The 13,323-nt window shown below is 40.8% G+C and overlaps 1 protein-coding gene across 1 annotated transcript; it reads right to left on the bottom strand.

Moving 5' to 3' along the window:
* Positions 1 to 592: 592 nt before the first annotated feature.
* LOC120699205 (ribonuclease 3-like protein 2) lies at positions 593 to 4,768 on the bottom strand. Its single transcript, XM_039983111.1, has 4 exons — positions 4,211 to 4,768; positions 3,146 to 3,313; positions 1,951 to 2,324; positions 593 to 844 (listed from the first exon to the last, which is right to left on the bottom strand). Exons 1-4 carry the CDS (start codon positions 4,631 to 4,633, stop codon positions 679 to 681), a joined length of 1,131 nt encoding a protein of 376 aa, XP_039839045.1. The 5' UTR covers positions 4,634 to 4,768; the 3' UTR covers positions 593 to 678.
* Positions 4,769 to 13,323: the final 8,555 nt, after the last annotated feature.

Here is a 13,323-nt window from a genome sequence, read left to right as displayed (position 1 = left end):
CACCACCCAGTCACCTTTTTTGTGTATATTTATCGGCATAGCATTGTTGTTATCCTTGTGTGATTATCATTAGTGTTTATTCAGAATATGAGGTTTAGCAAGGTCTGATTATCCCTTTTCCAAATAGATACGCTTAGTCTTGTTTAATTGGAACCTATATTAATCTGTACTGACTGACCTGGTCTCTAATTTAAGCTAGTTTCTAGGCTCCTTTGATAATGCATTAATAGGAACTCATGTGAAACAAGGGTCATGTCAAAGAAACTGCAGGAAACAGAACTCATTGTTGAATGTTGATTGCTTTTCAGAAACTTTGCAGAAAACTATCACTAATTGCTAACTCATTGTTGATAGTCATCTTAATGTTAATGATATTTTGTGGTTCTGTGGTTTTGAACTTCTGTATTCATTTAATATAATTGTGGACCTGTTACGATTGCAGATAGAGAAGTGGAAGAGGCAAACTGTGTCAGTTATACTGAAGTGCTTCCCTGCATATGTCATGTGAGATTGCTTGGTTTTTGTTGTGTTCATGATGTTTTACAAATGCTCAAGCATAAATGGTATTAAGCTGACATAATCCACAGTTCCATAGGTCTGCTATAATGGGTATGCTTGAATAAAATGTTTTTTTCCAAAGGAGTTTACAAATGATCTAGTCATGTACATGAAAAGATCTCACAACCGCAACAATAATTCCAACATCTTCTGCGCAGCAGAATTCTCTGCATCTTTTACCCTTGACATAGGGTCACCTATCGTAACAAAAGTGCCATTTTGAGTTTCTACCTGAACAGAGCACACAAACTTCCTATCATGTGCAGGGCCACCTTCTTTTTCCAACCTGTAAAGCAAACTGATGAGTTTCGTACTCATTAATATGCAATGATACCATGCTCAAAATGATACGATCAAAGATCAAAAGTATGAAATAAATTGTAACCATTGCAACTCCATAAAAGCCATTTATGTTTTTGCTGCCTTCATTATGTTTCTAGGTGGCTTCATATGTGGGTTTTCCAGCATCCCGGATATGGTCTTGTAGTAAAAGACTAGATCACCAGAAAGTTCATTATTTCATATACATGTTACTTTTCAAATAACACCAGGATCCGGAAATTGTAGTTAACAGGGCCACTTGAAATCAAAAATCTTTTCATAAACAATTTTCAGTCACCCATGGTGATTTGGCACTCGAATGGTCAGCAAAAGATGGGTGCAAGGTGCATGTCTAGTGAAAACACCACAAACATTACAAATTTGAAAGTTCGTAAAAAATGTATACCTAGAAGTTTGGAATAAGGCACAACTCTAGATGATGTAATGATTCACATAGGCAAAAAAAAAAAAGCAATCCAAATTTGGTTTCATTTAATAGACAAAGAAAAGACATTTCATAGGCATATGCAGTCTTCTAGTGCATAGCACGTGAATTTTTCATTATCGCATCTATTAAACTAGATCAACTTTGGACTCCAAGTTTTGTGTGGATTTTTTTATAGTCTAACCTATAGGTGTGCCAAATTTTTAAACAAAAAATAAATCAAAGCATATAGGTACTATTTTTTTCCAAATTTGCAAGATTTCCTAATATTTGTTTTCACTTAAGATGCACACATACAAGATAAGATCATGTTTCCAAGTTTGTTCCAGCAATGTGGTCAAAATTCTGGCCAGTACCATATGATACAAGAGTGAAATTAGACTAACGGCAAAATTGGACTACAAGGTGCAGAATAAAGTAACCATTAACAGGATTGATAAGACTAGAATGTTTACAATCTACTACAAATTAAATCCACATTCTAATATAATTTGAGTTTGGACAATGCACATGCATATATATCATGAAGTCACCTAACATAATGCTCCTGAAGCTGGCAATGAGCACCAGACAAGTGCATTATAGATTCATGTCTGCAAATTGACAAAAAGAGTCAAGAACCTTACTTAAAGATGGGCTCTGGCCAATTCTTTCCAATGCACTGATCAGCAAGTTGATGTTTACACTCTCTGAGCTGCCCAATCTCATCCGCCGATCCATTGCCAACCCCAGTGATCAACACTTGCTGCTTTGCACCACCGACAAGCTTCGCTAACGCATTTCGTGCGGCATTGAGCTTAGCAATTACCTTCTGCTCCGAGGAGCCAAGCCCAACCATCTCCCCACCAACAAATACATTTACCACTGTCATCCCACCCCTCTGCCATGTCTCAAACTGGGCAACTTTTCCATGTTTCTGGCATAACTCATGCAATGTAGTCACTGGTTGTTCATCTACGGTTTCTGCCGTGATAATTGGCTCAAAGAGCCACCTTGTAACCTGAACCATACAATAGAAGCATAATCATATGGTAAAGCTATCACTACCGCAAGCAAATTTCATGCAAGTAAACTAATCTCTATTCATATATATGTCATTTCAAATAGAGCGCAGGCAAATTTCATGCAAGTAAACTAATCTATATCCATATATATGCCATTTTAATGATTACTCAGACATACTACAGCTGCAGGTAAAAGGTACCATACAAAACAAATATAAGTAATAAAACAATAGATTTTCATTAAAAAATTTCAGGATAAGCTACTTTCATCAAACTATACTTTTAAACTATATTTCAAAACCACACATTCTTTGACATACCTGTTGCAAAACTACACATTCAACGAATTATTGTTCCAACCAAGGGACTCTAACCAACCAGGCACACACTTCTAAGGGACATATGGTCATTTTAATTGGTTGCGATGGCAAGTATAACTTGTCAACCTAAGACTGACGCACAGAAGACTAAATTTGAGAGCTCCTCTACTCCATCTTCTTTTTGTTAATAAACACCAGATCATAATCTGATGTCTCTAGCGAATGAAGGTGAAAATTGCCATCCATCCTTTGCTTAATGAGCACGGTTGTTTAGAGCCTATTGAATAGAATGAGAATTGGTCAGAAGTGTGTCCTTGCAACAGGTATGTCATAGAAAGTTTTATTAAACCATGAAATCTGCTCTATGTTGTAGGTTTTACTGATCTAGTAAAGATTAAAAGTACTATTCAAAGTGCTTTTTCAGAGTCTACGTCAATGTACAAAATGGCATATATTTCTGAACGTAATGAAATAGACATAACTAATGAATAAAAAACCTTCCAAAGCTTCTCAAGGTCAAATTTGCAATCAACGTAGACAGCAGCAGCAATGGACTCAACAATATCCGCAAGCACCTTGGGAGCTTTAACAAAACTCCCACCATAGGGTGCAGTGGCAAGGTCATCTTTTAGTTCTATCTTCACTGACTCAATAAACTGGCCTACCTGCATATGTATACACATGAAAAAAAAAACAATCATCAAACATATGGCATCTTACAAGTAAAATTTTAAGTGGAGATGAGATATTGTCTATACAAGTACACAACATTTAGAAACAGAGAGTATACTATGAACTTTAAAAAAATAGTTCAAAAACATATTGCCTTCAGAGGATGGGAACGTAAAAATAAACTAAATTTCAGTGTGTGTTTTGAGGTACAGTCTTGTAAAAAACAGCAAGGTTGAGCTGTGTAAGTTTCGGGAATAGAACGGCAAATCTATTAATTCATCAGAAATTAGTTACATACTTTTGCACACTTTCTAAATAATGAAATTTGCTAGGACCAGCTGATAATAGATTAATAGCTAATAGTAAAAGAATATGGCCTGAGCCAGTGAGCCTGACGGTAGTTTTAATTTTTCTATACACATACAATGTAATTTAAAAGGCAACATTTGCGTCACAACATACATTGATCTTTCTTCAATCAGCAACAGCAAAACTAACAGCTCAATTAAGAGAAAATCTGGTGAGATGACTCCATCCGATACCATCAAGTTTTGTGCATATACTATAACTTATCAATAGAAACCACTAGTTTGGAGGTTCAGAGAAACACTCACTGCTATACCCCTCCTATGTCCCATTTTTTGTACTACCATCCAGACTATGCAAAGTCTTACAGAGCATAAGCAAACGCCTGGTCTGAAAGTACAGCAGAGTGAGCTTTTACAATAGGCACAGCACTACAGTACTTTCCTATAAATAGAGTCTAACCGAATATAACAGGACAGGTTTACCACCTATATGTACCCTGACCTGCACAATCAAGAAATCAGATTCCAAAATATTCCGGAATTCACAGAGTTCCAGGGGAGCTGAGGACGATTATCGCTTACGAGAAGATCGAGGCGGGCGCACTTGCGGCGGAGCAGCGGGTAGAGATCGTGGCGGACGGCAACGCGCGCGAGTTTCTCGGTTGAGACGTTAGCGGCGCGGAGCGTGGATAACGCGCCGGGGCCGAGGGTGGGATTAGTTAGGTAGAGAAAGTTGGTGACGGCGAGCCCGAGCGCGGCGTCCCCGACGAACTCGAGCCGCTGGTAGGAGGCCACGGCGTCGGAGAAGGATTGGTGCGTGAGCGCCTCCTCGAGGAGGGCGCGGTCGCGGAACTGGTAGCGCAGCAGGCGCTCCACGCGCACCGCGGCCTCCGCGCGGTCGGCGACGAAGCCCGGCGGCAGGAGCTTGACGGGCGGGGCGGGGCGGGCCGCGGGTGGAGGTGGAACCGGCGGGCCGCGCTTGCGGGAGTCGTGCGCCGGCGTCATGGGATCCTCGCCGGTTGATGCCTGCGGCGGCGCTGGTGTTTGGCGGATTTTGCGGGAGTCGTCGGAGTTTCGGGAATTTTTTTTTTTTTTAGCACTCGGAGTTTCGGGAATTGAGAAGGCAAAACGACGGGGAGATTGGAGAGCTGGATCGCGCAGGCTTTATGAGGTCGAGGAAAAAGATGGAAACGGAAAGAGTAGCACGCGCGCGGCGCCGCCTGGTCGTTGGAGGCTACGATGCCGATTGCCGACTGGACTGCTGATGTTTGATGACATCGGCCCTGCTTGACTGATAAATCCTTAGATGCTTCTGCATGATCCATACGCGTTTACAGGGAAAATATTTGAGTACGCTACAAAGCGTGTTGTTTAATTTTAAGTTTGTTATAAATTAAACTTCTACAAACAATTTAAAAAACATAAAACATCAAATGAGTTTCATTAGCTTCATAAAATGTGCTCCATCTATGTCAAATTATTAGTTGTTTTGGTTTTTTCAGATGCATATTTTTTTTATTCATCTAGATATATATCATATTTAGATACATAGCTAAATCGATGTATCTAAAAAGTCAAAACAACTAATAATTTAGGACGAAGGGAGCATCTTATATTGCAGTTAATTAGCATTGTAAATGCTACCATCTTTTATTATAATCATGATTAAAGTAAGATAATCTTAACATAGGACAAAAATAAAGTGAGCTTTACTTCAAAATGGAGAAAATAAATTCTATTAAAATGTTGATCTGCAATGGTCATTCTCTGTGATGGGCATCATACGATCACTAGTATAAAGCCTGTGCTAACGCTATGGTGATACATTAATAAAGTTAGACAACCAAAAGGTGATATTCATTTTTGGTTATTAAATAAAGAAATAGAATAATATAGATTTGAGGATTTTAAAAACAACAGCCCCACTAACAAGTACTTGATGCAGTCCTGCCATTGTGCAAAATGATAATTAAATAAGACTGGTCCAGTAATTGAATGCAAATACACAGCTTTGTTGGAAGGAACATTTAATACAATGGAAAGTCTATTATGCAAAATGCCAATGCCCAATTGCCCACAAACTATTATCTCCCTCGTCATATAATCTGGAAGCTATCTGCATTGCCCTGGCCTTCAAATATAAAAAAACCATACAACAAACATCAATAATCTTGTCGTTTGAGAATGGACTGCGCGTTTTATTTCATTAACAAGGGGGGAAAAGGTAATTTTGATGAAGCAAAAAGATGTGTGTAAGGAATATGGTTCCATTAGGTCATTGTTTGTGATTTTGGTGATTGTGTGACAACATAATCAATTGGACTAACAAGTTTGTGAGATGGTATTTGTAAAATTTCTAAGTCTCGTGTGCGTAATCAAAAGTGTCCAATTCGCTGACAAGACGTGCAAGTCATAGTGAAAAATCAAAGATAGATTAAAATTGAGGTGTCCAAAATGACGGCCGCGATGATTTAGACCAGTGTCAGCAGAACTAGCAGCATTGGTTAAACCAACTCCTAGCCAACGATCAAACCGATAGTCATCGGATAAACCGACGCATAGACATCGGTGCACTGGACCATACAGGTGAAGACCAAGTGAAAAAAAAAACCAGTGCCACTGGTTAAATCGACGCTGGGAATCAGAGGCATTGGTGCATTCACCGTACTATTACTCGGAGAGCATGTCAAGAGTCCAGGAGCGAAGTCTTCAGCACCGGTTAAACTGACGGTATCGGAGCAAGACGTCGGTGCAATATCAAGTCAGCAACAGAGAGCTGAGATGAAAACTTGAAGGCCGATTAAATCGACACCAAGGCATCGGTTTAACCGATGGCCGCTGAGTCAACAGCAAGCAGCGCCAGAAGGTCAACGACTAGTTTGAAGCCATTAGTGACCGGTTGAACCGACGCATAGCACATGTTAAATCGATGCCTACACAAAAAAAGTGCATAACGGCTACAAACGGCTATTTTGAGTTGGTGGCCTATATATATGCCTCACCCTGGGTCATTTAAGATTGTTGGAGTCCAGAGAAACTCGGTCATTTAAGATTATTGGAGTTCAGAGAAACCCTATACACATTGAACAAACATCTCCAAGCCATTCAAGAGCATATTGATAAAATTCTTATGTTTAACACAAGCTTTGTGAATGAGAGTGCTAGGCTAGCTAAAGTTTGAGAGTGAGAGTAAGGTGGTGTGCCTTGTGTGTTGTGCTTGAGAGCATCTCAAGCTTGTATTTCGGTGTGCCGGCCCCTTGGAGTTTTGTAGCTCGCCGGCTACATCTTCGATCCATCAGCTTGGTATGGAGCGGCGTCGACGGCTTTGTGCAGGGGACGTGGAGACCCCCATCCTTCGTGGAGAAGTTCCTTAGTGAAAGCGGGATCAAGGTGACATGACTTGGCATAGCCTTGGTGGCGAAATCAAGCCAATGATTTTTCTTTTTCCTGGAAGAACAATATAGCGTTTTGGCTCGTCGTCGGACTTGCCTTGATTTCTCTTAGGTTTACTTGCCATGTCCTTCACATAGAACACCTGCGTCACATCATTGGCGAGGACGAATGGTTCGTCTTTATATCCAATTTTTTTGAAGTCCACTATTGTCATCCCATACCGGTCTGTCGTTACGCCGCCTCCAACTCGATTCACCCATTGGCACCGAAATATAGGAATCTTCAAAGGCCCATAGTCTAGCTCCCATATTTCCTCTATGACACCAAAGTAGCTGTCCTTATTTCTATCATGGTCTATTGCATCAATACACACCACTATTTTGGTTCGTTCTCTTTTCATCTTGGCCTCTTGTGTAAAATGGATATCCATTGATCTCATACCCTTGGTATTGGATGATTGTGGCTGATGGTCCCCTAGCAAGACATTGCAGTTGTACATCAATCGTGCTACCATCCATGAGTTTCCTTCTAAGCCAAACCGCAAAGCTTTCTATGTGATGACGTGTAATCCAGGCCTCAGACTTCCCTATGTTTTCAGACCGAACAATATTCTTGTGCTCATCCATATATGGGGCCACGAGGGATGAATTATGTAGAACGGTGAAATTTTCTCTGCGGATTTCACTTTCAGGGATGTGTATATTAGATTTCTTACCTAGTGTGCCCTTTCCTTTCAGTCGCCCATCATAGCGTGATATGGGGACTCCAATCGGACTAAGTTCGTCAATGAAATCAACACAAAACTCAATGACCTCCTCTGTTCCGTGGGCCTTGGCGATACATCCTTCTGGGCGAGAATGATTCCGAACGTACTTCTTTAAGACTGCCATGTATCTCTCGAAAGAAAACATATTGTGTAGGAATACAGGGCCTAAAATGTTTATCTCTTTCACAATATGCACCAGGAGATGGGTCATAATATTAAAAAGCGAAGGTGAAAAGACCATCTCAAAACTGACAAGACATTAGACCACATCATTCTGTAGCCTTGTGAGCTTATTTGGATCAATTGCCTTCGGTGAAATTTCATTAAGAAAGGCACATAGCTTCACCACTGCTAATCTTACATTTTCTGGTAGAATACCCCTCAGTGCGACTGGAAGTAATTGGGTCATCAGAACGTGGCAATCATGAGACTTTAAGTTTGTGAACTTTTTCTCTTTTATATTAATTCTTCCCTGCATATTCGAGGAGTAACCGGACGGTACCTTCATACTGTTCAAGCAATCAAATATGCTTTTCTTCTCCTCTTTGCTGAGAGTGTAGCTAGTAGGACGTAAATAGTGCTGTCCATTTTCTCTCTTCTCAGGACGTAGGTCTTCTCGTTGTTTTGTTTCTTTCAAATCACGTCTTGCTTCAAGTGTATCTTTCGACTGCCCATACGTACCGAGGAATCCTAAAAGGTTCACGCAAAGATTCTTCGTCAAGTGCATCACATCGATTGCATTGCGGACCTCCAGGACTTCCCAATATGGGAGCTCCCATAGTATGGACTTCTTCTTCCACATTGGGGTATGGCTGTTTTCATCATTCGGAACTTGTTGGCTTCCATGGCCTTTTCCAAACACGACATGGACATCCTTCACCATCGAGAAAACACGCTTCCCATTTCGGAACATAGGCTTAGCACGAGTTTCTAGTTCCCCTTTAAAATGTTTTCCTTTTCTTCTCAAGGGGTGGTTGAGGGGAAGGAATCGATGATGACCCATGTACATGACCTTCTTACAATTTTTTAGATACAAGCCGTCGATTTCTTCTAGACAATGAGTGCATGCCTGGTATCCCTTATTCGACTGTCCGGATAGATTGCTAAGTGCAGGCCAATCGTTGATGGTAACGAAAAACAATGCTCGCAGGTCAAAATTTTCTTGTTTGTACTCGTCCCAAACACGTACACCTTCCTCCTTCCACAGTAGCAAAAGTTCATCAACCAACGGTCTTAGGTACACGTCAATATCATTGCCCGGTTGTTTTGGGCCTTCGATAAGCACCGGCATCATCATGTACTTCCGCTTTATGCATATCCAAGAAGGAAGGTTGAACATACAGAGGGTCACAGGCCATGTACTGTGACTGCTGCCCCACTCGCCGAATGGATTCATTCCATCCGTACTTAAACCGAACCTTATGTTCCTTGGGTCGTTATCAAAATCTGGGAATTCTCTATCCACATTTCTCCACTAGGACCCATCCGCAGGGTGTCTCAGCATCTGATCTTGCTTACGCTCTTCTTTGTGCCACCGCATCGATTTAGCATTGGATTTATTTCTGAAAAAGCGCTTCAAACGTGGTATTACTGGGAAATACCACATCACCTTAGTGGGAACTTTTTTCTTGACGGGCTCCCCGTCGACCTTACCAGGATCATTTTGCCTGATCATGTACCGTTTTGCATCACAGACAGGACAAGCATCTAGTTTCTCATATACTTCGCCTCAATAGAGAATAACATCGTTAGGACATGCGTGAATTTTCTGTACCTCCAATCCAAGAGGGCAAACAACCTTTTTTGCTTCGTATGTTGTAGAGGGCAGTTCATTCCCCTCTGGAAGTATGTTCTTTACGATTCCAAGCAGCTCCTCAAATCCCTTATCGGTGACACCATTAGCTGCCTTCCACTGCAGCATTTCAAGTGTGGTACCCAACTTTTTAAGCCCCTGCTTGCAATCTGGATACAATAATTTTTTGTGATCCTCCAACATGTTCTGAAGCTTCTTTGACTCCTTCAAAGTTTCACAGTCTCTTTGTGAATCCACTAGAACCTGACCTAATTCATCAGGTGGTTGGTCTTCTGAAGTATTTTCTCCAGCCTCGTCCATTTCTTCAGCATCATCCATGGGTTCATCTTCAAAGGCTCCCGCTTCATATAGATGAGCCCAGTCTGCAATATTATGATCATCATCTTCTTCACCATCTTGCATCATAATTCCAGATTCACCGTGCTTGGTCCAAAGAGTATAGTTAACCATGAAACCCTTTTCATTAATGTGGGCGTGTAGAGTGCTTCTCTTAGAGTATTCCTTTTTATTTTAGCAAACGCAGCACGGACAACATATAAAACCTTTCGATGACTTGTGGGCCTCCACCGCATCGAGAAAAGACTTTAGACCATTAATCCATGCCATGGTGCACCGGTCGCCGTACATCCATTGTCGGTCCATCGATCTACAATTTTAAATTAAGTAACAACATTATTTTACTTGTATTCATATCATTTAATTTGGCACATAACATAATGAAATACAAAAGCCATTTCTGCGAATTTAACATTGAAATACAAAATTAATAGAAGTTCAAATTAATAGATACATTACATACTTAAATTACACAACATGATAAATAGAAGTCCAAATTAATATATACATTACACTACATGCTAGCTACCTAATACAAACTACTCATCATAAGGTCTTTGGACCAATGTCTCGTGAACTGCCTCGCGAAGTCTTAACACGGAACTGTCATATTCCGCCAGCCCTGACTCTTCACGTCTTGCATTATATCAACCCATCAACTCACGATCATCATCACTACTATGCAACTCGACATTAAATTCACGATAAAATTTACGGCTTTCTTTGCCAAGGGAGAATATATGAAAAGTTTTCTTAATCAAACGACGAATACGACCGCTAACAAGACCAACTCGCTCTGCAGGGTGGAACTCAAGCGAATGACTGGTGCGCTCCAATGGATTGCGTACCGCCGCCCGAGCCGTAGCTCGACGCTCAAAAGCATCATGTTGCAAAGGCATTTCTAATAAGTAATATTAATAACATGTCAATTATATGTCTCATTAAGAAACAAAACTAATTTCAGTCCACTAATCAAATAAAGGTAAAAATTTGAACAAATTATTAGAATTAAAATAAAAACATAAATTGTAAACCATAATTATTTTGACACTCTTCAGATCAACGCGAACACGTCGTTTCATGCCATAAGGGATGCGCAATCAATGTTCGCGGCTTTGTTTCAGGTTCACTTCCTCTAAAACCCTCGAGAAGAAAAATATTTTTTTCGAAACATGTCTATGTCGTTAACCTTGACCCTGCGGTAATGACACTGACATTCGAGGCTAGTATTGACATCCGACACAGTGTGGTACAATAGGACCCGATGAAGGATTTCATTATAGGGACCAAGACTGTACTCCTTCATCGCGTCCTCATATATACCGCACCGCATCGTGGATATCGATTCTAGCCCCAAATAGCAGATTTTTCATCGAAGGATCAAGGTTAACGATATATTCATGATCCGAAACATACATTTTTTAAACTTCTTGATGGTTTCCATATGAGCCCCAATAAATACACCATTAGAGTGCTAAAATAATGCAACTAAATTCATAACAAATACCAAACTAATTAACCATGCCACTTGAAAAAAATTGAAAAAAAACTGAATAAATAATTAGAATTAAAATGAAAACATAAATTGTAAACCATAATTATTTTGAACTCTTCAGTTCAACACGTATTACGTCGTTCCACACCATAAGGCGGATGCGCAATCAATGTTCACGACTTTGTTTCAGGCTCACTTTCTATAAAACCATCGAGAAGAAAAAATATTTGTTTCGAAACATGTCTATGTCGTCAACCTTGACCCTACAATGATAACACTAACATTCGGGGCTGCTATTGACATCCACGACACAATGCGGTACAATAGGACCAGATGAAGGAGTACGGCCTTGGTCCGGATAATTTCATTCTCAACTCGCTCAAAAGGTGTGGATTTCATAACTGAGACCAAGACCGTACTCCTTCATCGCGTCCTCCTATATACCGCACCGCATCGTGGATATCGATGCTAGCCCCGAATAGCGGTGTTTTCACTGCAGGATCAAGGTTAACGACATATTCATGATCCGAAACATACATTTTTTAAACTTATCGATGGTTTTCATATGAGCCCGAATAAATACATCATTACAGTGTCAAAATAATGCAACTAAATGCATAACAAATACCAAACTAATTAACCATGTCACTTGAAAAAAATTCCTATAAATTATCCACATTGAAACTATCCAATACACCTTCTCCAAATTCAAGTAATGGGTTCTATGCATCTCAAATCCATCCATAAATCATAGAAAACGTGCTCATTCTATATATTTCTAAAAATCACAAATATCTCAAACTACAAAGCATGAAACAAATAATAAATACCATCAAACAAGAGAGGAAGAAGTTGCAAACCTTTAGTGTACTTGGATGAGTGAAATCTCCACAAAACTTGAGAAAATGGGGCAGCATCTCCTCTCTAACTCGCAATGGGAAGAAAGCCTGAGCTCGGTCAAATGGTTGGCTCGGGCTCGGGGAGGAAGAAGACGAGCTGATTTATAGTGGGCGGATTAGTACCGGCTGGTGGCTCCAGCCGGCACTAGAAGTCGCAATTTAGTACCGGCTGAAGCCACCAGTCGGTACTAAATTAGCTCGGCTCCATTTAGTACCGGCTGGTGGCTCCAGCCGGTACTAAGTGGCCACCTAGCCATTGCGCTCGGCTGTCGGTGGCGCACTTTAGTGCCGGCTGGTGGCTCCAGCCAGTACTAAATGACTCTAGGGGGTACTGTAGCTTTGGCCCGGTACTAAATATACACGTTAGTACAAGGTCAAAGTGTGCCCGGTACTAACCTCCGCGGACGAATGAGCAGTTTTGTGGTAGTGAGTTATAACTGAACTAGGAGACATAATTTGCATGGATATAGTAAGTCTTGCTTGGGCTGCTTTAATGTTGGCATAGATATATAATTTATCGATTACTACGCTTCCTCACTGGTGCCAAACTTCTGATCGCCCACTCGTACGGCGGTGTGGGAGATGGAACGCCTCAACCTTGCCTGGAGGCGGAGGTGCGGGTGAGCCGGCTGTGTTGCCCTGACGATGATGCGTGGCCAAGGTATCACTTCGGCTTCTCAAGACCAGCAAAGGATCACTAAGCAGATCACCCAACGTCCGTGAGTAACTTAGTGCAACATTGCAAATTTCATTGGATCAGCAAAGAAAAGAAATCTTCGAAAAGAAATCTTCTTCCGGTGACTAGATCAAACCCGATGGGAACCACAAGAATCCTTGGAATGAGATTCGAACTTAGCACCTTTTGAAAGTTTGAGAAGAGTTGCCCTCAACAATTGGAGGGTACAATGAATGTTCCGTAATATTGCATAAACAACAAGTCTGCATGTTGTCTATATAAACATCAAGTTTTAGTTGACGGGTGGTAGTAACGTC

The sequence above is a fragment of the Panicum virgatum genome, chromosome 3K (assembly GCF_016808335.1).
Source record: "Panicum virgatum strain AP13 chromosome 3K, P.virgatum_v5, whole genome shotgun sequence".
NCBI lineage: Eukaryota > Viridiplantae > Streptophyta > Magnoliopsida > Poales > Poaceae > Panicum > Panicum virgatum.
Note: the sequence above shows the minus strand (reverse complement) of the source record. Positions and strands in the feature narration are given on the sequence as shown.

Coding starts and splice junctions, on each gene's coding strand:
- LOC120699205 (XM_039983111.1), bottom strand. CDS start 4,633: ATGACGCCGGCGCACGACTCCCGCAAGCGCGGCCCGCCGGTTCCACCT. Junction 2,325..3,145: donor ACCTTGAGAAGCTTTGGAAG/GTTTTTTATTCA, acceptor TGTATGGTTCAG/GTTACAAGGTGGCTCTTTGA. Junction 845..1,950: donor TGGCCAGAGCCCATCTTTAA/GTAAGGTTCTTG, acceptor TTTGCTTTACAG/GTTGGAAAAAGAAGGTGGCC.